This window comes from Sebastes fasciatus, chromosome 8 (assembly GCF_043250625.1).
Source record: "Sebastes fasciatus isolate fSebFas1 chromosome 8, fSebFas1.pri, whole genome shotgun sequence".
NCBI lineage: Eukaryota > Metazoa > Chordata > Actinopteri > Perciformes > Sebastidae > Sebastes > Sebastes fasciatus.
The window spans coordinates 33,612,120-33,638,682 of NC_133802.1; the positions used below are offsets into that span (position 1 = coordinate 33,612,120).

Genomic DNA, 26,563 nt, shown 5'->3' on the forward strand with positions numbered 1-26,563 from the left:
AAAAAATTTACTTCCATGGCTTCCGCCATTACTGACAACATCAACAAACACGTCACAACTCGTGAACTCGTGAACCACTTACGACAAGAGGGGGGCGTTCATATGGTGAACGCGATAAACACGACAACATTTGAAGGCACCATCATTTTTAGTCATTTGGCTCCTTGATGTCTTTCAGTTTTACATATTTTGTGTGTATTTCTTTCGTATGTGTGACTTTAAATCAGTTCGATTTTGAATGGCCGCTGTACTGTAGTGACTAACATGTTCAGCCGTCATCCTCATCATCATAAATACATCTGGCTCTGCTTTTACAGCTATTGAACATGCCTGTATATTACTATTGATAACGTCACATTGCACCTTGTAACTGCACATTTCCCTATAAGCCCCTCTGTGTTATCAAAGCCCAGTAGCAGTGAAAAAGAGTCCCTGTATGATGAGAACAAAACTCCAGATCAGATCTTTACTGGAGGCGAGAACACGAGTCTCAGGTTGGAAACCTTCAGGGGGGGGGTTTAATTTGTTTCAAAGATGAGAAGCAGAAATACCAGAAGCTGGTGTGCTTCAAAGGGGCTGCTGAGAGGTGGCAGACGGCTCTCTGGAGTCCCAACCCACCAGCCCGCCGCCGTGCCAGGCTGCTGTGTAATGGACACTTGTGGGCTCGGCCCTGTTCTATCTGTCCACAGTGGTTAATGATAACATGCACCGCGGCCTCAGCACTTCATGCTGCCCGCATGAGCTTCATGTTGCCTGCCAGGTTGTGTGTATGTTCTTGGTGCTAATACTTCCGCCACCAGTGTTTGGTACTGGACTCATTCTGCATAATCGCTCACATCAACTTTAGCAAAGGGAACTGGTGTCTACAGCAGCCTTTATTTCTCTGATAATCACATTCATCACATTTACTGACCTTTTTTATTTTTTCATAGCCCCATATTTCACCTAAATGTAACACATTCTGGCTGGTTTTACGTTAAATTTTACCACAATTTCTTAATGAATAAAATTCAAAATGAAACAGGGTCTTGTATATTTTCCTGAAATATTCATAGTTTTATTAATTTCTTTATTTTAATGAAAAGTGAATTATGGTCTATCAGGAATCATGTTTGCAATAATCCTGACAGTTTAGTTTTTGCATTTTTAGTTTTTCTGCAGAATCAATTTCAAGATTTCACTTTAGACGTATAATCTTATGATATTAAAGGAAATAGCTCCCAAATGCTGGATTTATTTTTCATTTTAAAAAGACTTTGGTGTCACAGATGTGAAAATGAAATAAGCTAAAATATAAAAACCTGTAACAAACTGAGGCCCAGAGGCCTTCAGGCCTGAGGACCATCCTGTAAATCCCTCCTGTATATAATCTATCTCCTCCAGTATTATAAAGTCTGTATTGTTGCAGCAGGATTTCTCTGTATATGTGTCACTGGACTTAGTGCGTAAACTGTGCGCTCTTTGGCTGCTGTGTTTCTCCCTCCTGCAGCTCCAAACTAAAAGATTAACATTGTGATTCGCAGAGTCCCAGCAGACAGCGTGATTGATTACATCATATTAAGGTCATTTCTACATCGGGGTAATTTTCACTAGAAGCCTCCCGGCGATATTTTTAATGTGCATTTGTTTGTCGGCTCCTCGCTCCTCTGATCTGAAGGGAAATAGATGGAGACATTAACGAGCGATTAATTAAAAACAACAGCAGTGATGACGGTGGACCGGGAGGCGGTCGGGATGCTTGTGGTTGAATTTGTAGAATAATAATTATATATTTTTTGAAATATTCGTTGGATGAAATTGTAATAAGAAATATATATTCACGAATAATTTTCACTGGTGCCATTAAATATGATTTCTCTTTTTTTTATTCAGTTGTCACTGAAAATGAATCAGGCAGAATCATGAAAAAATTAAATTAAAAAATCAGACTCAAATGGAAACCAAAAAAATTGATTATTGGATTTATTGGCTTGTGTTTGGTTTTTGGTCAGATCGATAACAGGCAGGCAGTGAGTGTTTTAAACTGAATTGAAACACAATTAAACAATCAAATAAAGGGGATTTTAATACGTTTTGTTAGCTAGATATGTAAAAAGAATAATGCATAAAACCAAAATATGTGTTGCCAAAATATTTCAATCGAAATATCCACGTTTACCTTCCTCTGTAGTTTGCATTTTTGCAAATTTATTTTAAATGAACCACAAACCCACACACACACACACACACACACACACACACACATGTGCAACCTTTAGTATTCGGGCTTGTTTCTGCAGCTCTCCAGATGTGAGCTGCCTCCTGCAGTGTGTCTGTATATATCAGTCCAGTCGCTGGCCTCTAACCTCTTCCATATTCCTGCTGCTATCAGTAGTCTGTCTGTCTGACAGCGTGTTAACAACACTGCAAAAAGGCCCAGAAGAAACGTCTTGGATTAGCGGTCAGATTTCCACATATTCCCAGAGACGCACGAGGTCCTGAACCCAATTAATGGCTAATAATTACCAAGACAAACCCAGTATGAGCGCTGCTGCTGCAGGGAGGGAGGAGGAGGAGGGAAGAGGAAGAGGAGGAGGTGGAGGAGGTGATAGAAGAGGAGGGAGGAGGTGGAGGAGGTGGAAGAGGAGGAGGAAGAGGAGGTGGAGGTGATAGAGGAGGAGGAGGAAGAGGAGGAGGAGAGGAGGAGGAGGAGGGAGGAGGAGGAGGAGGTGGAGGAGGAGGAGAAGGTGGAGGAGGATGAGGAGGAGGAGGTGAGATGAGGAGGAGGGGGAGGTAGAGGAGGAGGAGGGGGAGGTGGTGGAGGAGGAGGAGGATGAGAGGGAGGAGGAGGAGGAAGAGGAAGAGGAGGAGAAGGGTGAGAGGGAGGAGGAGGAAGAGGAGGAGGATGAGGAAGAGGAGAGGGAGGAGGAGGAAGAGGAGGAGGAGGAGGAGGAAGAGGAGGAGGAGCGGCCTGCTGGAACTAATACTATAGAAAGGAAACATTGATTACATTGATCAGCTGCTGGGATTTGTTTGTATCGATCTGTAAAGTGTTGGTGATGATTGTGTTCTTCATCTCTCTATTTGGAGATGATGAAGCTGTCCTGTGCGTATGAGCGCGTGTGCCTCCACTCCGAGTGCCGCAGCCGGTTACCGTATTTATCTCCCGTTACACGGACTGTGGCACAATTGCAGTTAACAAATTTACAATGGTCTCAAAAAGGCCCCGCTGCGGCTCTTCTTTATTATGATGTCCCCTCGACCCGGCTCGGCTCGGCTCGGCCCGGCCCGCGAGGTGCTCCGTTTCACGTCCAGTATCTGATGTGCGCCGATGTTATCTGCGCGTAACGTCTAATCCAGAGACCCGGAGCCGGTTCCAGCGCGGATAAAGCTTCGGTTTCAGCCGCCTATACTGTGTGTGTGTGTGTGTGTGTGTGTGTGTGTGTGTGTGTTGTGTGTGTGTGTGTGTGTGTGTGTGTGTGTGTGTTGTGTGTTTTGTGTGTGTGTGTGAGGAGTGTACAGTCACCACAGTCTGACCACACCAGTCCACAGTGTGATAAACTTCTGTAAAGACCTATACCTACTCCACCTACCCAACCTCCACACCTCCACACCTGTCTTCATCATCAGGGCGCGCGCCTAATAATTGATGATGATAGTGAGTAAAAATATGTTTGTTTGTTGTTGCGATTAATTTGGTTCATATACCATTCTCATTATTTTCATGAATACGTACTGATACGTATATTGTAGCTTAATCCATAAACAGTGATCCCAATTTAAAGGTCCCATATCTTGCTCGTTTTCAGGTTCATACTTTATATTTTGTGTTTCTACTAGAACATGTTTACATGCTGTAATGTTAAAAAAACTCTTTATTTTCGTCATACTGTCGGCCTGAATATGCCTGTATTTACCCTCTCTGTCTGAAACGCTCCGTTTTAGAGCATTTTGACGAAAATTGCAACAGAATTGCGTTGCTAGGCAACAGCTTGGGTCCATGTTTACCTCCTGTCAGCTGATGTTATTCACATAAACACTGCAACCAGGAATAAACTGGGACAATATTGTATATTTGTGACATCACAAATGGGCAGAAATCCTGACAGCTTGTTTGAAATGCAGAGTTTCTGAATACGGGCTGTGTGTATTTCCCTGTGGATTGAGAGTTTCGATACTTTCACAGTATTTATATAGGATTTAAGCTGCTTTATAATAAAAAAAAACATGAAATGTCGTTTTTTTTATAATATGGGACTTTTAATAATTTGCCTGAAAGATCGATTATCCAGGTATATGCGCATGCCTGTTGGTTGCTTTTGGCTGCACATGCACTGTTATTTGTTGTTATATTATATTATTTGCAATATTTGCATGTTCCTTTTTTTGAGAACCTGTTCAGCTGCAGGTCCACGGTCAGTTCAGCTCAGCTCAGGTGATGTGATCGCTTCATCAATATGAGATTAAGGAAGTTGAGCCGATTCGACGTAAATCGTGTCCTTTATTTACATTGTATAAAACCAGCCAAACAATTAGTCTATACACAAACACATGAGTAGGCCTGAGTGCACGCGGAAGGAGGCCTGTATGTGATATAGGAGCCGTGGAGACAAATATCTGGACATGTAGGCCTGCAAACAATGCCGTCTATAGACGGGGATATGTGCAGATTACCTGCAGCAGAGGCCGCACCGTGAAGGCGCAGGTGAGGCGTTATAACAATAAGGGCATAATAATAATAAACTAATAATAAAGGCCTTATTCATTTTATTAAACTGGATCGTTTTGTTTTTGTTTGTTTGTTAACTGATAATGAACGTGCCTCTCCAGTTTAATTAGAGGGATTAATAAAGCGAGATGGATCCTGTGTAGCTGATTGAGCAGCAGCAGTAACAGCAGAGCAGCAGCAGCATGCAGCAGTAACAGTAACAGTAGCAGCAGCCAGTAGCAGCAGCAGCAGCAACAGCATGTTGCAGCTTTGCAGCAGCAGCATGCAGCAGCAGCAGCAGCATGCAGCAGCTCCGCAGCAGCAGTATGCAGCATGCAGCAGCAGCAGCAGTATGCAGCAGCAGCAGCGTTTAGCAGCAGCAGCAGCAGCACACCTCTCTTCCTTCATGCGCTCCCTCCAGCCGCAGGACAAAAGACAGAGAGAGAGAGAGAAAGAGAGAGAGGAGAGAAAAAAAATTTCTGGAAAGCAAATCCTCCAAAACCTGCGATCTTTTCCTGCGCAGTCGTTCTCCGTTCTCCGTTCTCCGTTCTCCGTTTCCACAAACCCGTTAAAAAGGTCGATGTTGAAATGACGCAGAACAGTATTTCCCAGCGGGCCCGTGTCGGAGAGAGCAACACTTTTCTTTTTGCACGCGCTGTAATCACAGTTAATTGCTCCTTTAAGAAGGTGTTGCACCATGTGAAATCATTCTGTCCGAGAAATAGATCCAGAGGCCTGAACCGGCTCTGAACCGGCTGATGGAAATCATTTTGGGGGGAAGGTTCTGCTGAATGCAATTTTTTTCGGTTTCCCTCTGAATGACTGGAGCTGGATGAAGGACGCGGTATCGATAGAGCCGATCGATTAAGACGATGGATTATTGATATCTTGTCGCCACGCTTCCTTCAGACACCGAGGAATAAACAAAACCTTTGTGCACCGCTGTTATTCACATAATGTAGTATTTGTTTATCGAACTGTTTCTCTGTTTTTTGTCCCTCTTCTCTGTGACTTCTCCTGACTTTATAAATATATAATAATAATAATAATAATAATACATTTATTTATATAGCACTTCTCAAAACAGATGTTACAAAGTGCTTCACAAGACAATAAAAGCAGATAAATAAAGTAAAAGATATGGTAAAACAGAACATTGGACAATAAAAACAAATATGGTAACTATGGTAACTAAATATAACTGTTGATTCTGTATTTGAACTAAATCTGTTTTTAAATATTTGTAATCCGGCTGCCACCTCCTGACACTTCACACTCCCTATATGCATGGGTATAAAAGCATGCTTCACACGCTTCCAATAAAATGACCCTCCTGGTGCCAAGACAAACTCCAGATATACAGATAATGTATGCTAATTACTGCTGATTATTATGGATTAATGATTCATTTTAGTGCAACTCATGGGGAAACATCCCACGGCAATTTCTGTCCAATATAGACTTGCAGACGTGTTTGATGAACTCGAGCCTTTATTCAAATCAATTGTCGTTCCACGTGCATTATAATGAGAAACAAGCTGCAAGAAAAACCAAAGAAATATCAGGCGACTTATTTTGCAGAGGTTTCGTGCCAATTTAATGTTCAGCAAAAGCAAGAAATAATAATAATAATGCAAATAAATAATAATGCATAAGGATTATTATTATTTATGCATTGGATTTGAAAAGTATCCCATAACAGTTTGGAGTGATTAGTGTGCAGAGAGTTGATCTCCCAGCAGACTGCAGTTGCTCCATCACCACCGCTCTTTAATAGGCTCCAACATAGAGCCGCCTTTATTCAGCCAAACTAGACGGGAACCAGTCCCACATGACAGGGAGGCTAAAGGCCCAGACCAGCCTGCCACCGTCACTCAAACTGGACGCTATTATTATTATAGATAATAAAATATAAAATAAATATATTGTAATATTCACAGCTTTTTACCAAGCCTCCTTTTGTTTCCTTTTAGAAGTTATTAATTAATATTTACAAAAATATACAACGTTAATTTAGCAATACAATATTATTTAATGAAATACTAATAATAATAATGACACCAAAAATAATGATAATAATAATAATTATTATTATTATTATACTAATAATTGTAATAATAATGATAAAAATACTAACAACAATTACGAGTATTATTATGATTATTATTATTTCGTAAACATAAAATATATTACACTTGAAATAATAAGAATAATAATGACACCAATAATAATAATTATTATTTTTATTATACTAATAATTGTAATAATAATTATACAATTACGAGTATTATTATAATTATTATAATTATTATTATTTCGTAACCATAAAATATACTACACATTTGAAATAATGCAAAGTAGTTACAATAAGATTAATAAATGGGGTAATAAAATGTCCCCACAATTTGCCTAATAAATACAGTAAATGGCCTAAATTTCAACTTCAATATTAACATAAAAGTTAGTAAAAAACAAATATTGCTGTATAATTATGTACCTGTCCGATATTTGTGTTTTAATAAATTCAATTTTGGTAAATAACAAAACAAAAAAAATTACCTTGCAGTCCGTCAGGCTTCATCAGACTGCTGGATCTCCTCGTGCCTGCAGGAAGCAAACAAACAAACAAACAAACAAACAGGTGCAAAGCAAAAGTCACATACTCACAAAGAGAGAAAGTGTTCCGTCTGTCCACCTTCGTTCAGGTGACTTTACTGCAGCACAGTCGCGCTCTAACAGCGAACACAACAAACAACGTCTCCAAGAAATAACTGCTGCAAGTTACAAATGTGAACATTGAGGAGGAAAGAAAGAATAAAAAAGCCTTTATAGGTTTATACGGACTCTGCTGCTGGAGGCTCCATGCGTGCGTCAAACAGCTGCTGGCCGCTGCTTGTCCAGAGGGCAACACGGTTTACACACACACACGCACGCACGCACGCACGCGCACACACACATGCACACGCACACTACCAAGTCCTAGTCTGTAAAGTGCAGCTCCAATCGAGTCATGCACCTCTTACTTCTGCATGTGCATTAATGAAGTTATAAATAACCTTCTGCAACTCGAGCACTTTTGTCTGTAAATCCACAAAGGCAGTTATATCTAACTCTCTCTCTGGTACCTGATTGTTTGCACACCGGCAATATTTGCACTATCTGTTTTATATCATGTTTATTTTTGTTTATTTTGTATATTGCATATTTGTAGAATTTCAATTTTTTATTCTTATTTTATTCGAACGTTTTTTTTATCTTATTATTTTTATTATTATACTGTTTAACTTGCAACCAACAAAACCAAAGCAAATTCCTAGTGTATACCTCTTACACCTGGCAATAAACACCATTCTGATTCTGATTCTGATTTCAACATGTTATGACAAAAATATAAATATGAGAAAAAAAATACTAAATAAAATAATCATATAGTAATAACAATATATTTTTTAACATTATATGACAAAAATATAAATATGAGAACATATTTAATAATAAAATAATCATATAGTAATAATGATAATAATAATAATAATAATAAATCAGGTTAATTTCCATATTCTAATAGGACCTTGACCTCACCATACCTCACTGTGTCCATGCACCGCCGGTTGGAGAAAACCAAGTTGTCGCTGTTAAAGGGGTAAAAATCCGAGGTGGTGCTGGCAGGAGCTGAATGGGTTTGGGTGGGTGGGTTGGGGGTGAGGAGGGGGACGAGAGGGTGAGGGGATGGCAAAGGGGGGAGGGAGGGAAGGTGAGATGTTGAGGAGAGAGCAGGAGGAGGAGGAAGAGGAGGAGGGGAAGAGATAAGTGATCTAAAGGAGAGACGATAGGACAAAAAAAAAGTGATGATGATGATGAATACATTGGAAAGTTTTTTGGCCCCGGCGAGGGTGTCAGATTGAATGTCCTGTGCGCATGTGCGAAGGTGTCCAAACTGACAATGCTGGTGAGATGAAGATAGTGTTGTTGCTGCTTCTGGGCTCACGGAGGACGACGAGAGGAATCTACAAGCCGACAAGATGAGATCCAAGGCGAGGGCGAGAAAACTGGCCAAAAGTAGGTCTTCTGTTTTTACGCGCTGCTGGTTGTAGAGATGTCCAAATGTGTCCTTGTCCATTTGTCATATCCTTTAAGAAGAGAGGAGGTGGGAGACGAGTCTTTGTCCATGAGTTCAACTTTTCTGCTAGAAAATGTGTCCAGCTTCGGTCTGTCTGTGTTGCACGCTGCGGTTCTTGGCTTCGTTGGTTTCTCTCAGTGTCACAAAGTTTCATGTGTGATGAGAGAAAAACGCCGCTGGTGCTTTTAGTTGCTTCTTTCTAGAGGCGCACATAAAAACATTTAAAATCTGAGCTCCATGTTGTTGTAACTTGCTATTTTTTCGGGTGTCGGAGGCTCCGATTCGTTTCCCTGAAAGTTACCGAGAAAAGTTGTCGGAACGGATAGTAACTTTTTTTTATTCCAAGTCTTGTGAAATCATATTCCCGGCTTTAGAAATAGTGGGCGCTGTGGCACCGCTGCTCTGCTTCATGCTGCTGCAGCTCAGCGCGCTCCTTCTCTCTCCATGCTGCACTATGGAGACGCCAACATGTGAATTTAACACAGAAAGACTCATATTTTAATGCAGATTTTTGTGTGTGTAGTCGATCCCACTTTGAGCCCAGCTGAAGGTATCTCTCCTCCGGTAACTCGGTGCACAGTTCGGACTGCTTGCAGACTGGTTCCTCCTCCAGGGAATGCCAATCAATAATGCGTCTTGTGCAAGAAAAGAAAGCGTCCATAGTAGCACTGTACTGAGAGGACTGCTGCTGCAGCGTCACACGGAAAACATGCATGTATTGAGTTTTGTGAATCAGAATCAGAATGGTGTTTATTGCCAGGTGTAAGAGGTATACACTAGGAATTTGCTTTGGTGTTGTTGGTGCAAGTTAAACAGTATAATAATAATAGATAATAGATAAAAACGTTAGAATAAAATAATAAGAAAAAAATGTAGAACATAATTAGGCCTACTTTGTTGTTGGAAATTGAGTTTATTGTTTAACATTTAGTTTATTGTTGGTGGGTTCATTTATCAGTCGCCTGTTTTTTTTTTTTTTTTTAACTCCTGCATGAATGCACTTTGTTTTCTCTCCAGCTAATTATGTGGGTCAGTCTGCTTTTCATCCACAATTAATGTGAAAGAGCATTTCTTAACTCGCTTTATATGGAGGCCTCATGTCTTATAATATGTTGGTTATATTTTATCCTCAGTGAGTTTCGATTTGTAGGAGTTTTATGGAAATGCAGAAGCTAAAACACAGGACATATTTAACCGTGTATGCATTTTTTTTAATTAAAAAAAAATGATTTAAAAATAAACCTGTTTATGTGCTTGAGTGCATGTTTTTACAGGTCTTTAAAAACTTTGTGACTTTGCCAAAAGCCACTGGCCCTTTTAATCCAACGTGAACCTCGAGCTTCATATCAAGCTTTAAAAAAAACAAAACTTTTTATTTATTTACATTTCTGACTTTAAGGGAAATAAATATGTGCACAGCTATTAAATTATTTGAAATGAGCTACTTTTTTAGAAATGCTAACTACATCTGATATTATTAAATGTCCAGTAAGGGTTTCAGCTCACACCGATAAATAATAAGAGTACAGGTTTTTTTGTAGTCGTGTTTTTGTTGTTCTTCTTCTTCTTGCATGTTCTGCATGGTGGTTGGTGCACAGGGATCAAGTTCACGTCTATAAGTTAAAGACAAAAGAAAGAAAAAAAAGGAATGAAAAGCTAAATGGGAGCTACTTTGTGAAAATACTTTTTTTATTTTATTGTGCTATAAAGTGATTACAAAACAAGTGAAGACATGTGCAGGGACATATATATACAAAAAGACCAAAATATATTATACAGAGAAAGACAAATAACAAAGTACAAAAACAAAACAAAACTAAAACAACACAAGGATACAAGCAGGTTGAAGAATGTGTGTGTGTGTGTGTGTGTGTGTGTGTGTGTGTGTGTGTGATGTGGATAATGTGTGTGTGTTTGTTTCATTGAATGAGGCTAGATGGTATATCTATATATGACATATATCTACTCTTAAACACATACAGACATCTTTCCTTTTATGTGTAGAGCATAGGGGGGACAAAAACAAAATAACAAAAAAATCATCATCATCTTTATTATTATGAATAATAATAAAGATGATGATGATTTTTTTGTGAAAATACTTAAACATGTCGAGGGTCCTGCTTCCAGCGCGTAATTGCCCTCGGTCTTGATCTCTAAACAGCCTCGATAGTCTGTTGATCCGGCTGCTAATGAACACAAATACCTGCAGCTTTGGAGCCTCAGCAGCGTTTAGCAGCAGCTCAGAGGCCTCAGCTCGGCTCGGTTGTGTTGCAGCAGCAGAGAGAGAGAACCAGAGAACCAGAGAACCAGAGCAGCGTTATTCTTAACATGCAAAAGGCCCACAACTTCTGCATGCTTCGCGTGGGAGTTTATTCCACCCTTATTATTTTTTTTTCGCTCCTTTTTTTTCTGCAGCTTTAGTGAAACTCTCTCCTGTTGTAGGCCCACAGCAAAACATATCACCACCAGCTGCTTTATCAGGTTTTTTTTATTATTATTAATAATATATATTTTCTTTCTGTCTGCACACACAAGGCCACGACTCTGTATAGACTCTCCTCATGTATGCATGAATATATGAATATATGTGTGTGTTCTTGATTCGTTTGCAGTCCTTCTGGTTTGTTTACTTTGGGGTCAGGATTAACTGTTGGTGTGTGTTTGGATTTTAATGTGATATCAGCCTCACAGGTGGGCTTTAAAATTACATTTAATATTAATTATTATATATTATAATATTATTATATTATTATATATTATAATATTTAAATATTAATATTACATTTCTTGCTCTGGTCCCCAGCATTTTGTTTATTATTGAATTTCTTATACAGAGTTTAATTGTATTTTTAATTTGATCTGAACCAATAAAATAGTTCTATTAAATCGTATTTAAGAACTTTAAACATGCACGATATCTTCAACCATCTTGGACTCTAACCACTGACGCACTTTACACTATACATCCTATTTACCACTCTATATACTGCACATATGCACATATTACATTTATTTATTGCACATATTATTATATATTATATATTTTCCCACATTTTAAAATAAAGACACCACATCTCATTTATCCAAGATTTTGATATGAGACTTGGCCTCTTGTTATCTCAACAACTAAAGAATCGATCAGGCAGTCTGAGAACACAGCAGTGACACAGGGACAATGAATTTGCGTTTTGGCACCTGGAGGTGTATTATTTGATATCTGTTGTGTATATTTCTGTGTGCTACAGAGTTCTGTTTTTTTAATTGGATTTGGATCAATTAAAGCGTCCAGTTGAGGGTGTGTTTTTTTTTTTTTTTTAACCAGGTATATTTCTGTGCTCAGGTGAGACACGCGCGCACATAAACAGCCGCTCAGCTGCTGCGCGCTATAACGTCTCCACATATAGAAATAGATTTAAAATAGAAACAGTTTGGAAACAGGAAGACTCTGCACTGATTGTGACCGCAACTTACACACGTCATTGATTTTCTAAACTCAGTTAGTGTGGCCGTCTGCATTATCAGGTCAATAAAATGAAAAAGGTAAAAGAGCCACGCGGGACTTTTTTTTTTTTTTTTTACCACCTGATTTTTTTTTTTTTTTGCTGATTTTGCACAAAATGCCCCCCCCACCCCTCTCCTTATAGCACACCGGTTCTGACAGTTTCCCCTCTCATTCACTCCTATATATATATATATATACTAATTGGCAGATATCCTATTGATCTTTGTGTTAAATGCCCCTTATTATTATTATTATTATTATTATTACTAGATGGACTCCCAGTCATGAACTTGGCCTGGCTCAACAGCTCCTGATGTTTTGACAGAAGTAATAAAACCCAACCCATAACACTTTAAAACCAACAATGGTAGCTATGTTGAACTTCTGGCTAAACGTTCAGGGTCCCGTGCATGCTCTCATGTATTACTGCTATATGCAGCTGTAATGTGTGTGTCAGATAGCACACCGGCCATGTTCACAGATTAGAGCCTGGACATAAAAATGATAGGATCATCAAATGGAAGTGACATGCAATGTCAGTGTTGTGACATTTAACAGTGACACTGATGTTTTTATGTAGCTTTATGAAACTCTAAATCTCTTTTGCTTTTATTTTGAAATTCAGCATCAGTGATCCAATGAAGAGATAAATCTTGTTGATGATTTTGATATTTAGTGTCATTTTGACAAGTTCAGTTGAATTTGTGATACTAAAGCTGTTGATGCTGATGATTCATAATGAATGTCAGTGGTGCCGGACACAATGCAAAATGAAAATACCTGTGAGATCTTGATTTTTATTGCTGCAGACCTTTCCTAGATAAAACCCGGTGGGAAACCTGAGCTTCTTGTGGTTCCACTGAGCCCATTTACATCCATGTGTGATGATAGGAATGATCTTAGCAGCACTCTGAATCAGGCAACACCACTTTTTTTTGTTGCAGTTTTACATCTCTGTCCAAAATGACAGCCTCTGGCCGCTGTATGAGAAACTTGTGAATCTTTGCACCCAAAAAAACTGAAGCCATTCAGGTGATGTCAGATTGCGTGTGTTGGTTCTGTGCAAGTTTTCCTAATTCTCAGAAATACTGTTCGCCATCCAATCAGGAAGACCACCTGCTTTGCAGTAATTTTGTAAAATCAGGTTTTCGATACAGAAACGCTTCATTTACTTTCTTTTTTTAATGCTATTGGGGAGTTTTCTTTTTCTTTTTTTTCCCAAGCACTCACTTGGACTGATTTTAGGACCATTTGTGTCAATTTTTGAAGGATTGAAAAATTGTGTAGCCTAACTAATTGCATCAGTCCACATTTGGCACGGCCACATATGCTGCATAAGTACTTGATTATGGAAGTTTGTGGGATGTGAGTTGGTCGTCCCAGCGTGTTCACATGTAGGATACGGTTTAGTGTGTGTTGTGAGCAGTGAGGCTCTTCTTTCCATATTTATTTCCAGGGCTGGTTCCTCATCTTTGCACTGTGCACGTATAAAGACAACTGTATTCTCATATATACAATAGCCGATGAAAAGGAGTAACTGTTTCTGTCACAACCCCCCACAAGTGAAGGCACTTTCATTCCTAACACAGATTTTCCTATTTGTAACATATTTATTTTGTCGTTGCTGTGGAAAAAGGTTAGGGTAAGGATTTGGTCATGGTTGCAATTACTTCAATGTCAAGCCACTGTCTGTTTCAGTAACATATGGTCCACATTTGATTCACATAATATGATGCAAATAAAGATGCATTGCTTTTTGTAACCATATCTTCACATTTTGCTGTGAGAGCAGACTCCTGGAGAATGGTCTTCCCACTAAAGTGTTCATATTACCCTGAAATGTGGAGGATAGCGTATAGTCTGACGTCTGCTTACGAGTCCTAAATCTTTGAAACAGTCAGCCATTAAAGAAAACTTAGTTTGTCTTCCACCTATGTAGGGAATTAACTGAAGAGAAAGAATTACAATGCAAGGAGCTGGTTACTTAACTCTATGAATTAAAGCTTGGAAGAGGGAAGATTCATTTATGGGAGTTCAAATGGGATGTTACAATCCCTTTCTTTCTTTTAAATAGTCTGTTTTACGACAGTTCCACTGCCAACTTTTGAAGGTTTTCTTTCACTATCAGTGACTCCCTGAACGCCGTGTGAGACGCTCTTTTATCTCCAGGGAAATGCTTTTATTGCTATTCAGTCAGTTGCTGCTGTAAATGTGCTCCTGCTGCTGCTGCTGCTGCTGTTTGTGGCCAAGTGTCCCAAAAGAGACGTCTCTAATCCGGTGAAGTACAGGTGCCATAAAATGGGAATATAAATAATTTAGAAATGTGGACGTTGGAATGACTCCTGAATGAATCTCAGTGTGACTACAAAATACAGAAAACCCCTCAAAACCCCCTCTGTGATTATCAGCTTGTTATTCATCATTTAGATAGATAGATAGATAGATAGATAGATAGATAGATGTACTTTATTGATCCCAAATTGGGAAATGATTGTGTTACGGCAGCAGGTTATCCAGGCAATGTGCAGGAACAGTAAATAAACATATCAACACTAGAGGTGAATATCTATACAATACACAATATAAAGACTATATTAAAATACACTATAAATATATCAGACAACTACAACTAACTTGTAAAATACAAACATAGAATAACCTACTATATATATTAGCAAAGCGTGCACGTTTTAGTTTTAAAATATAAATTAAATGAGGTGGTAAACTGACAAATTCAACATGTGATAGATTATTGCGGGAGCAAAACAGAAAGAAGCAATCAAATGAAGATGTACTGAATCCATATTCAGTGTTATGTTTGCTTGATTTAAATTTAATAAAGTCTTCCCAAATACAACTCAAGTTGCCGTTTATCAGACGGTTGAAGTCACAGTGGCTCTTTAATGTCAGCTGAGGCTCACTGAAGGCTTGAAAACATTTGAATGGCTTTCCTTAGCTCTGTGACACATACACATGCACACGTAGAAACCCTACACACACACACACACACACACACACACACACACACACACACACACACACACACCTTAGTGGTGACAGATTTTTGGGCAATGTTAGGATTTAACCCCAATCAATCACAAAGTAGAAAGGTTGAGTGTAAATGTCATCCAAACAGCAGGAGCTGGCACTGTTGGCTGGCTAAATACATGTGTGTGTGTGTGAGTCCGTGTGTGCACCATTTTGTGCAGTTATTGGAGGTCCTGTCACTGTTCAGAGCTTTGACCTTGGCACAGCGATGGGTGGGCACCTCTTACACCTGGACACACACACAGACACACATTGCACACGTTGTAGCCCCCATGCTTCCTGCCTGGTCTCATGCTGGCTAAGTCAAATTTTGAGTTGACATACAAATACCACTGCATTAAGCTCTTGCACATGGCTCTAAATCCCATTCATTCCAATGATACGTTGACCTCACATTATCCAGTTGGCAAATATGTGCCTTCTTTCTGCCTCGCACCATGACCTCACCCCCGCCATGTTTGCAAAAACACAGCAATCTCCCAATCATTTTGGCAGTGGAGAGACTGTGGCATGCCTGAGAGACTTTTCAGATATATCCCTGATGTTTTCTTTTTTAAGCAGCCCCCCCCCCCCCCCCCCCCCCCCACCCCCGTTCTTCGTCTCTCCTCGTACGCTTCGTTTTCAGCCTACAGATGGAGGGGGGGGGGGGGGGGGCAGGGTCTTGTTAAAAATAGCAGCATTGGAACAGCGGTATGTGTTGTTGGCGAAAAGGGGGGTTAAAAAAGAAAATGAAAAGCCATTACGCTGCAGTTAAATGCATTTTGTCTTGACCTGTGGCTGCTTATCGAGTTACGTCCCACCACCGCCGGGTCGTGTCTGGAAGATTCCACGCAGCCTCTCATGGGCTAAGAATACACGGCGACTGTTGGAGTCATCCCACAGGGAGACACCTCATCCTGCTGATTAACGCTAAATGATTATCTCTCTGTGTGTGTCTGATTGCGCGCCTCCCCGCTGTTCGAACAGTGTGTGTTGTTTGCAAAACAAGAGGGCAAATGTGTCGAGTCCCTAATTAGCAGCCCTCATGATTCCCTGTTGCATTGTGACATCCCCGGGATTGCTCAGCATTGTGACTAGTATTATCTGGGTCTAATCCCGATTTGTTTGGTATTAGCCCCGCTCACTTTGTCCCGCTTTCTCTCTCTTTTTCCTTTTACTCCGACATTTGTCCTCACCCTGCTCTTTTCCTCTTATCCATTCCTCAACTTCCTGTCCTTTATGTTGTCCTCTCTTTCATTCACGCCATGTTCTCTGTGCAGGAACACTGGGTCTTGGCGTGAAGACAACATTTCAGCATAAATTAAAAAGCTGGGAAATAATTTAATATTATTGAGGCAACATTTTTTCCACCGAGGCGTATTGTGATGATATGATCTTAGTAAGGATGCACCGATTTATCGGCTGAACATCGGTATCGGAAGATTTTCGCCTCGTTTACTGCAATCCGCTGGCAGTGTCCGATGTTTATATTCATGTGTTGCATTCATTTTGTGCCGGCTAAATGTTATGTTGTTAGCTGCTGATTTAATTACATTTAATTTATGTTTCACAAAATGTTTTTGTTGGGCTAGGTAATAAATTCCTTTCATTGAGAAGGTAGCTGGATGCAGGCTAAAGGGACTTTTAAAGTTATTTTTATTTAAAGCTTGTTTCATAAATTTGTACGATTTAATTTGTGCTCATGTAAATGATGTGAATGAAGGGCTGAATTACTTAAAGAGTGAAGACAGTCCAGTTATTTTTTTACATGATGAAGATGTCTTTGTTTCCCTGGCACCAAAAGGGGAATAAATAATAACACATTAAACGACAACAAAGCATCTGTATCAGCCCACACGTCGGCCCACACGTCGGCCCACACGTCGGTCCACACGTCGGCCCACACGTCGGCCCACACGTCGGCCTACACGTCAGCCCACACGTCGGTCCACACGTCGGCCCATGCATCGGTGCATCCCCAGATCTTACAATGTTATTGTTTTACTCATTACTGCTCTCCAAACTGATGATTCAGAGGAAGTTGTGATTTTACACCCCAAAAATGTGATATTACAAGTTTCATCATGATATGATATTGTATTGATTCTCTGGACAACAATACAATATTTGCTGATTTCACAAAGTCTGCCACGACATGATTGTGGTCCGATTCAATTCAGGATGCTGCGATCGATATGAGACGACATCATCTACCTCTTTAACACAATCACTTACATTTATAGGAACTCACAAAAAAACAACTCAAATATGATTTGATCATTTTATTAGACATTAAACAATATTCTTTTTAATAAAAAGAATAAAAATAGACCTCCTGTTGTTCACTATAAAGTGGCACATTTCTCATGTTCAAATGTTTTTCAAAATAAGGGCGTATCTTAAAGACAATGATATGTATCGACGTTTTCACTTTACATAAATATTTGAATCGACTGACAGCCCTAATCATGATCTATAAATCGATATTTGATACTATCCTATTATACCCTATTAAGACCATCCGGCATTAAAATGAGCTAATGCAGTCAGCTGGTGGGCTAAAGCCGTCCTATTGAATACATGAACAGTATAAGGTGACACCAAGCCAACTCCCACAGTGTGGTGTAATGTACAGTAGCGAGCGTTTAAGCTACAAGTAACCACAGAAACCCTTTTTTACCAGCTGAGAAATACATTTAGTTATCAACACAGATGGGGGACATGTGACATTTTATCTTGAAAGTCTCAAAACAAAACTGTTTCTTTTCATCAAATGTTTTCTTCACAAATTAAAACTCATCTCTCAAAACACAAACACACAGCCTCCCGTCCCAGCCTGGCGCTGCTGATGATGTCTCATCCTGTCCAGATATGATAAGCAGACAAACTGCTCTGTCCCCTGGGCTGTGTGTCTGTGGTGTGTAGCAGCAGCAGCAGCAGCACTAGCAGCAGCAGCGTGGCTCTAAACTCCCTCCGCCTGCTCCCCCCTTTCATCAGACCGCCAGTTCAAAGCCTTGGCTCCATCTTCACTTCTATCTCCCCCCTCACCGTCTTTCTCGCTGTGTCTCGTCATTACCACAAAGATGGGCACGCAGTGTCTCATTAAAGCGGATTAGAGACATCTCCACGTCTCGCAGGAGGTTTCTCTTCTCTAGTCGCCCCCCCACCCTTTTTTTTTTTCTCTCTCTCAGAGATCAGGTTCTTTGATTTGTCCAGATAAAGACCTCTTTCATGTCGGTGGGGACGGTTAGCGATTACACTGTCAGACCCATCGTTTTGTTGAGTTTGACAAATTTGCCGTGCTGGGTGGGGCGGCTGTTGGGGGGATTGTGCTTTGTGGAGATTCACCGTAATTGAGCTGTCATTATCCAGTGACCCTGCCAGGCGCTGGTTGCGGCAGTAGGGCTCACCAGTTCTCTATTTGTTTAATACTGGGCTAACTTTCTTTGTGAGTATGATGGCTAGAAAGAGGAGGAGGGAGAAGTGTAGGGGTACCGGTCCCCAGATGAATGCCTCTGCGTATTTGACCACCTCCTCTCTTGAGCGCCGCTGCTGTCCATTAAAAATTGGCTCCCGCTACATCACCGCCGCAAGTTTCCTTTCTCACCCGGCTCCTCCCCGGTGCAACACAATTAGGCCCGTATCACCGGCTGCCATTTATTTTCATACAAAATGAAAACTGGTGGCATGTTGATTACTGAACTCCCCAGAGACGAAGGGGCCCGTATTGGTGTGGTTTTAATTTCATTAAGTAGAGTGTGGTGCACAGGATAAATATATTAAGAGCTCCCTTCCATTTACCTCAGCCACTCTGTATGCTAAACCAATCTTTCGGTGTTAACAGTTGTGGAATTGGAACAAACCTGCTGAAATGGGTCGGTTTAAATGAGGCACATTTCCATGAAGTTAATGCTTTTGTTCTTGTTTCCTGACCTGTTTGCTCTGATAGATGTCTACAGTACCTCTTGTTGGAAAAATACATACATATTCTCAAAACCAGCTAATGCCGGAGTTGCTGAGTTTCATCATATTGTATTTAGAGATATTTTAAAGGGGCTCTATGTAGGAGTCAGAAATTGCTTGCTAAGTCAATGACAGTCAGTGTGTGCTCGCTAAATCGGTCAAAACAGTGAGGCGACACACACGAGACTGAACGTGATTGACAGCTACAACCACAATATCACTGTATATTTCACATGCTTGGCAGTAAGGTTACCTATCCAGTAGGAATTTTGCCAGCTTGGGGTCCGTTTTGACGCCCAAAACCAAACGAAGGTCCCTCCATGAATCGAAGGCCCCGGCCGATGTTGATCGCAGTTTTCCCCCGAAGTCGGTCACATTCCTGTTTTGCCAGATGAGCTTCACTAGATATAATTTCCGTGGAGTTTGTGTTGGAGTCTGCTGAGTTGTGGTGGCGTCTTGTTGTTCGTTGGCGTTAGCGGACTCCATTTCTGACCGAACGTTGGCTATCGTTGCACACTGTTAGCCCTGTAGCGGAGCTGAAGAGCGTGAAGGCACTCACGAGCGCGCATGACGTCACATCCGTTGGGTCTTAGTGACGTTTATACGTGTAAAAACTTCCATACAGTCCCTTTAAAGGGGACAGATATGTACTTTGCTCAAATAGGTGTACAACCGTTCTCACTTGGTTGTTGCTGGGCTGTAGATTAGAGATGTGGGTTAGAGAGATGTTGTTGTGAGCGAAGGGAGAGGGGAGTCTTTTCCTGCCAGGATAGTGTGACTGTATTCGCCCAGAGATTTTGAAGGAGGAAGTCCGAGCCCTCCTCGTTAACCTGGACTCAGATTGGTTGTGAAGCGATGAGTAGGGCACAATGTGTGTGTGTGTGTGTGTGTGTGTGTGTGTGTGTGTGTGTGTGTGTGTAGGTGTTGGAGGGGTCTTGGCTAAAACATTTCAAGATGGCCCATTAGCCGGCGCAGGCCCCGTCCCCTCCCCGACACTAGGATTCCTCTGTGCTGACCCCCTCTCCTCCACCTCTCAGCCTCCGTCCCAGAGGCCCCCAGCCTCATCCTGCCAAGTGTACGGTTCCAAAGTAACGACGAAGCTGCCTGCGTGTGAAAATATTGAATTGCAAAAACATCCCTGGGTGAGAGGGTGTGTGAATGGAGCTTTCAGCGCCGGGCCCGACCCCGGCCCTGCGCTACTGACTGATGGACAACAAATGGCATTTTGTGGAGGGGGGGGGGGGGGGGGGGGGGGGGTCTTGAGGTTTTTCAGGCCTCTTCAGTCTGGGGCCCGATATGCAGGTCTGAAATGCCTTATCACATGACCTGTCTGACCTTTTGGCCCCCACTCAGCTCAGGCTGTCAGGCTGCTCTCCACCGGGGAGCACAAAGCCTCGCCGCCTCAAAGGCCACCATTCACCCCCCCCGTGCAGCCGTACTCCAAAGGTAATAGGTAAAAGTAATGTCAGTGACCTCCACTTTCCCTCGCGCTGCAGGAGGGCAAAACTCTTTAGATTCCCCGATAATGTCAAAGGTAGAGAGGGTGGCCATTTTGGCTCCTTATCCACTGCCTCTACTCAGCAGCCGTGAGAGGAAGAGGAAGCAAACTGAAGCTCCTCTTCTACGGCAAAACCAGACATATTAACATGCCTCCAAAACTGATGGGAACTGAGATGGAAAAAACAACAACATGGTGTTGTGTTCAGTTGTTATGCGCTGGGAATATAGTTGTGCAACTCAGCTTTATGTGTTATCTACGTGTGTGTGTGTGTGTGTGTGTGTGTGTGGGACATTAGTGAATTTCTGATGTCTCCGAGGACCGGCTGGGTCACAGTATGACCGTAACCTCCTGTCTCGCTTTGCAACCCACACACTGGCATCTCTCTCTGTGTCTCTCTCCTGACCAGTCCTAGGATTCTTTCTTCTCTTCTCTTTTTCCCCTCCTTCTCTGGAACACTGGAGTTTCTCTCTCTCTCCGGTCTCCTTTGAAAAGATGCGGCGTCTTTGTCCGGCCTGATAAAGGATGCCATAGTTCCCCTTTTCCCCTTCTTTGTGGCCCGGGGGCTGGCGGCTCCTGTAGAAGTGCAAATGGTATCCTCTCGGAGGGGCTATCCCCGCGGGCCCCGGAGGGCCCTCTCTCTCCTCCAGGCTTGGCTAATTACCACCCTGCTCCCCCCCCACACTCCCCAACCCCACAGCCCCCCCCACCCACCAGCTCCCCGGTCCCTGGAACCATGGACGGCACATTCCCACAACCAGCACCTGGCCTTCTTTTCTCCTGGCCTGCTTTGATGGCTGACACCCCAGCCTACCCCTCCCTCCTTCCTCATCCTCCTCTTCTCTCCACCCCACTACCTCATCTCTCTCTCTCTCTCTCTCTCTCTCTCCCTTCAACTTCTCCCTCTCTCACTGACTCTCATTACGAAAGGTTTTAAATTGCTTTCTGACCCTGACAAACTGCTCTTGTTGAAAAGGGAGATGTCGAAGAGGGAGGGCAGCGGATGTGAGGGAGGCGGTAGAAAGTTGTTATGTATGTCATGTATCTATTATATATTTGAGTTTGTGATTTTGCCTGAGGAGCACCCAACCCGTCACAAATCCCAAACTGCTCCCTACGGAGACCGGATGTGGTATTTTGAAAAGAAGAGGGTGTAAACATCCAGTTCACACCCTCAATATGACCACTTGTTTAACATGTTGTTAATTGTAAATTAATTGAAAATTATTCACACATTTTTTTATCTGTTCAAAATGTACCTTAAAGGGAGATTTATCAAATATTTAATACTCTTATCAACATGGGAGTGGACAAATATGCTTCATCTATGCAAATGTATGTATAAATGTATTATTGTAAATCAATTACCAACACAAAGCAATGACAGATATTGTCCAGAAACCCTCACAGGTACTGCATTTAGCATTAAACAATATGCTCAAATCATAACATGGTAAACTGCAGCCCAACAGGCAACAACAGCTGTCAGTGTGTCAGTGTGCTGACTTGACTATGACTTGCCCCAAAACTGCACGTGATTATCATAAAGTGGGCATGTCTGTAAAGGGGAGACTCGTGGGTACCCGTAGAACCCATTTACATTCACATATCTGGAGGTCAGAGGTCAAGGGACCCCTTTGAAAATGTCCACGACAGTTTTTTCCTCGCCAAAATTCTAGCGTTGTAGTTTCATATGATACCAGTATCTTCACTCTAGCTTTAAAACTGAGCCCGCTACAACCTAAAAATCACAAGTTGCATCAATGCATTAAAGAAATTAGTGGCGTTAAAACGAATTTGCGCCTTCATGTTTCTGGTTGGTGCATCCTGCAGAGTGAAAGACGGACAGCAGAAAATTATATTGCATGTAGAGGTCTGTGGTTTGTAAAACTTGACCAGTGGTTGATGCAGATTAAGTTGATTTACTGCAACAGTAGTGCACATACACACACACACACACACACACACACACACACACACACACACACACACACACACACACAAAACACAAATATCTAATTTAGTTGCATATTTGCGTCCTCCTAGCCGGGGGCCTAATCAATAACCTGCCCCAGTGGATTTGACCAATTCATAGCTCGCCTCTGTGCAGTCTAGCGATCCCAGCGAGGCCGTTTGGACAGCTTTCTGAGGAAAACAAATAGCTCTATTACAAGCTTGCGTCTGTGTGATGCTCAGTGTCCCAGAGGCAAAGCGCTCGGCCCGTATTAATTGTATGTTCTCCACACAGGAGAAGGAGAGCGGCATAACACAGGTTCAGTCCAGAAAGAAGAGTGTTACGTTAAGTTAAATATGGGAAGGAGTATTTAAGAATGAATTAGATATTTGCAATTGAATACATTTCTTGAATAAACTGGATCAGTAATAAGATAACTAGGGCTGTCAAAGTCGCCACTAATTTCTTTAACGCGTTAACGCAATCGATCTTTCGGAGGTTGTAGCTGCTCAGCTTTAAAGCTAGACTGAAGATACTGGCATCATATGAAACTAGAAAACTTAAAGAATCCATTGGTACCATTGAAGGCTAAATAATGCTCCAAACTTATGCTAAATTCTGGCGAGGAAAAACTGTCATGGCCATTTTCAAAGGGGTTCCTTGACCTCTGACCTCCAGATATGTGAATGTAAATGGGTTCTATGGGTACCCACGAGTCTCCCCTTTACAGACATGCCCACTTTATGATAATCACATGCAGCAAGTCAGCACACTGACACACTGACAGCTGTTGTTGTCTGTTGGGCTGCAGTATGCCATGTTATGATTTGAGCATATTGTTTTATGCTAAATGCAGTACCTGTGAGGGTTTCTGGACAATATCTGTCATTGTTTTGTGTTGTTAATTGACTTCCAATAATAAATATATACATACATTTTGCATAAAGCAGCATATTTGCCCACTCCCATGTTGATAAGAGTATTAAATACATGATAAATCTCCCTTTAAGGTACATTTAGAACAGATAAACAATGCGCGATTAATTTGAGATTAATAACAATTAAACATTTTAATTGATTACCAGCCCTAAAGATAACATATAACATATAACATGATGTGTTCTTGTTGATCTGCTGATCAACTGCGTGTAGTCCGATTATCCGTCTTCCTTGAGTTTGTTTTTAAAAGACGCTCTGCGTGGTTGACAGAAGAAGGCATTTTATTTTTACTCTTTCCAGTGAAAACATACAAACAAAAGAAATCCCTGTTCAGCAAAGCAGTGGTTGCATGTCCTGTATTGACTCCAACACAACGCAGAGAGAAGCAGTGGGTGGTACTGTGAGCTGCACATACCCAGACCAGTTCCACTAGTGGAGCAGAGTTTGGCTTTGGATTGTAAGACTGGGACGAGCTTAGAAAGTATACAAACAACATTAATGCTACCAGGGTTTTTAATTCAATGGTCACTGTCCCACTGAGCTTAAGAAACGCTTGACTAGCTTTTAATGTATGAACTACGTCTATAATCACAGCTGGAACATGTATGTAGCTCCCATCGGAACTCTTCTACGATACGTGTCAAACCAACAGCTACTGTGGTTGTTATTGTTAGGTTTATAAAGCATAACTGATTTAATCCTACTTTCTTTCAAAGACAATTACATCTTGTCTGAAACACCGTCTGCCGTCCAGTCTCGACATCCTAAGTATCTCTCTGTTGCTGCCATTTCCCAGCCACAGCTGCCCTTCCCTGTACAGTTCACACATCATCACCTATAGGACTCGCATGATGTCATGAACTGGGCTGCTTCTTCCTCGTTGGCCTCAACCGTAACGACCATCGACTGGATGTTACGTCTAAGTTGGATCATCCAGGCATTAAAGTCAAAGTCCGCTCTCGGATGTGTGACATTTGATGCATTCCAGGGGCTCATTTAATAGAGGATGTGCATGAATTTGCTCCATTGAAATCAGTCTCTACTGTTTAAAGACGAGCATTCAGCTACTAGACATGTCTTGCGACTGATTTGTAGGGTTAGAATTGGTGGTTACTGTCAGTGGAGAAATGAATATCTTCTCTCTGTATTATTGATGAATTCAATGGTGACTTTATAAAAGCATCACTGTACGGACACCTAGAAGTGATATTTGTGTTTTTAAAAGTGGAATCACTTAATTTGACTTTAATCATCTAAATCCTGAGATGGCACATTTTGAATTTCTACAGTCTGACATAGGCCTGGGCAATATGATATATATATCATTAAAACAATATAAAAAATGTCCACCGTATATATTTTTCTATATCGTTTATATCATGTATAGGTTAGGCCTATATATACTTCTTTTTTTCTCTGTAATTACACTTCAAACTGTTCTGTTCATGTTGCACTCATCTGTTCATGTTGCACTCAAGCTCTTAAAATGAGAAAATACTCAGTACTTTTCATTTGTCAAGTATTTAATTCACACAGGAGTATACAACAATACCATGTGGTTATTCCATATAGACTGTTTATTATTGAATTACCAGAAAACATGCTATATTGTGATATATATCGTTATCGAGATATAAAATGACCTGTATCGGGATAGAAGATTTCGGCGGTTAATGTTGTAACAGGTGGTTAACGTTGTTAAACGGTGGAGGTTAACATTGTAACATGTGATTAACGTTGTAACATGTGATTAACGTAGTGAAACGGTGGCGGTTAACATTGTAACATGTGGTTAACGTTGTGAAAAGGTGGAGGTTAACATTGTAACTTGTGGTTAACGTGAAACGGTGGAGGTTAACGTTGTAACATATGATTAACGTACTGAAATGGTGGCGGTTAAAGTTGTATCATGTGGTTAACGTAGTGAAATGGTGGCGGTTAATGTTATAACATGGTTAACGTTGTGAAACGGTGGAGGTTAACGTTGTAAGTTGTGGTTAACGTTGTAACACGCGGTTAACGTTGTAACATATGGTTAACGTTGTGAAATGGTGGAGGTTAACGTTGTGAAGCGGTGGCGGTTAACGTTATAACAAGTGGTTAACATTGTGAAACGGTGGCGGTTAATGTTATAACATGTGGTTAACGTTGTGAAGCGGTGGCGGTTAACGTTGTAATGTGTGGTTAACGTTGTGAAACGGTGACGGTTAATGTTATAATATGAGGTTTACGTTGTGAAACGGTGACGGTTAATGTTATAACAAGTGGTTAACATTGTGAAACGGTGGCGGTTAATGTTATAACGTGGTTTACGTTGTGAAACGGTGGCGGTTAATGTTATAACATGTGGTTAACATTGTGAAGCGGTGGCGGTTAACGTTGTAATGTGTGGTTAACGTTGTGAAACGGTGGCGGTTAATGTTATAACATGAGGTTTACGTTGTGAAACGGTGGCGGTTAATGTTATAACATGAGGTTTACGTTGTGAAACGGTGGCGGTTAATGTTATAACATGAGGTTTACGTTGTGAAACGGTGGCGGTTAATGTTATAACGTGGTTAACGTTGTGAAACGGTGGCGGTTAATGTTATAACGTGGTTTACGTTGTGAAACGGTGGCGGTTAATGTTATAACGTGGTTAACGTTGTGAAACGGTGGCGGTTAATGTTATAACGTGGTTAACGTTGTGAAACGGTGGCGGTTAACGTTATAACAAGTGGTTAACATTGTGAAACGGTGGCGGTTAATGTTATAACATGTGGTTAACGTTGTGAAACGGTGGCGGTTAATGTTATAACATGAGGTTTACGTTGTGAAACGGTGGCGGTTAATGTTATAACATGAGGTTTACGTTGTGAAACGGTGGCGGT

General features: G+C 41.2%; 1 protein-coding gene across 5 annotated transcripts in view; it reads left to right on the plus strand.

Moving 5' to 3' along the window:
- prdm16 (PR domain containing 16) overlaps nt 1-26,563 on the plus strand; it is a 339,983-nt gene that overhangs the window by 76,314 nt on the left and 237,106 nt on the right. For 2 of the 5 annotated variants that reach the window (XM_074642543.1, XM_074642544.1), the window contains exon 1: nt 8,437-8,746. The exons of 2 other annotated variants lie outside the window; for them this stretch is intronic. In XM_074642543.1, the coding sequence (XP_074498644.1) occupies nt 8,710-8,746 (37 nt within the window). In that variant the 5' untranslated portion in view covers nt 8,437-8,709. Of the gene's footprint in view, nt 1-8,436; nt 8,747-26,563 lie in introns of those variants that run through there. One more of the 5 variants, XM_074642541.1, reaches the window with a different exon arrangement.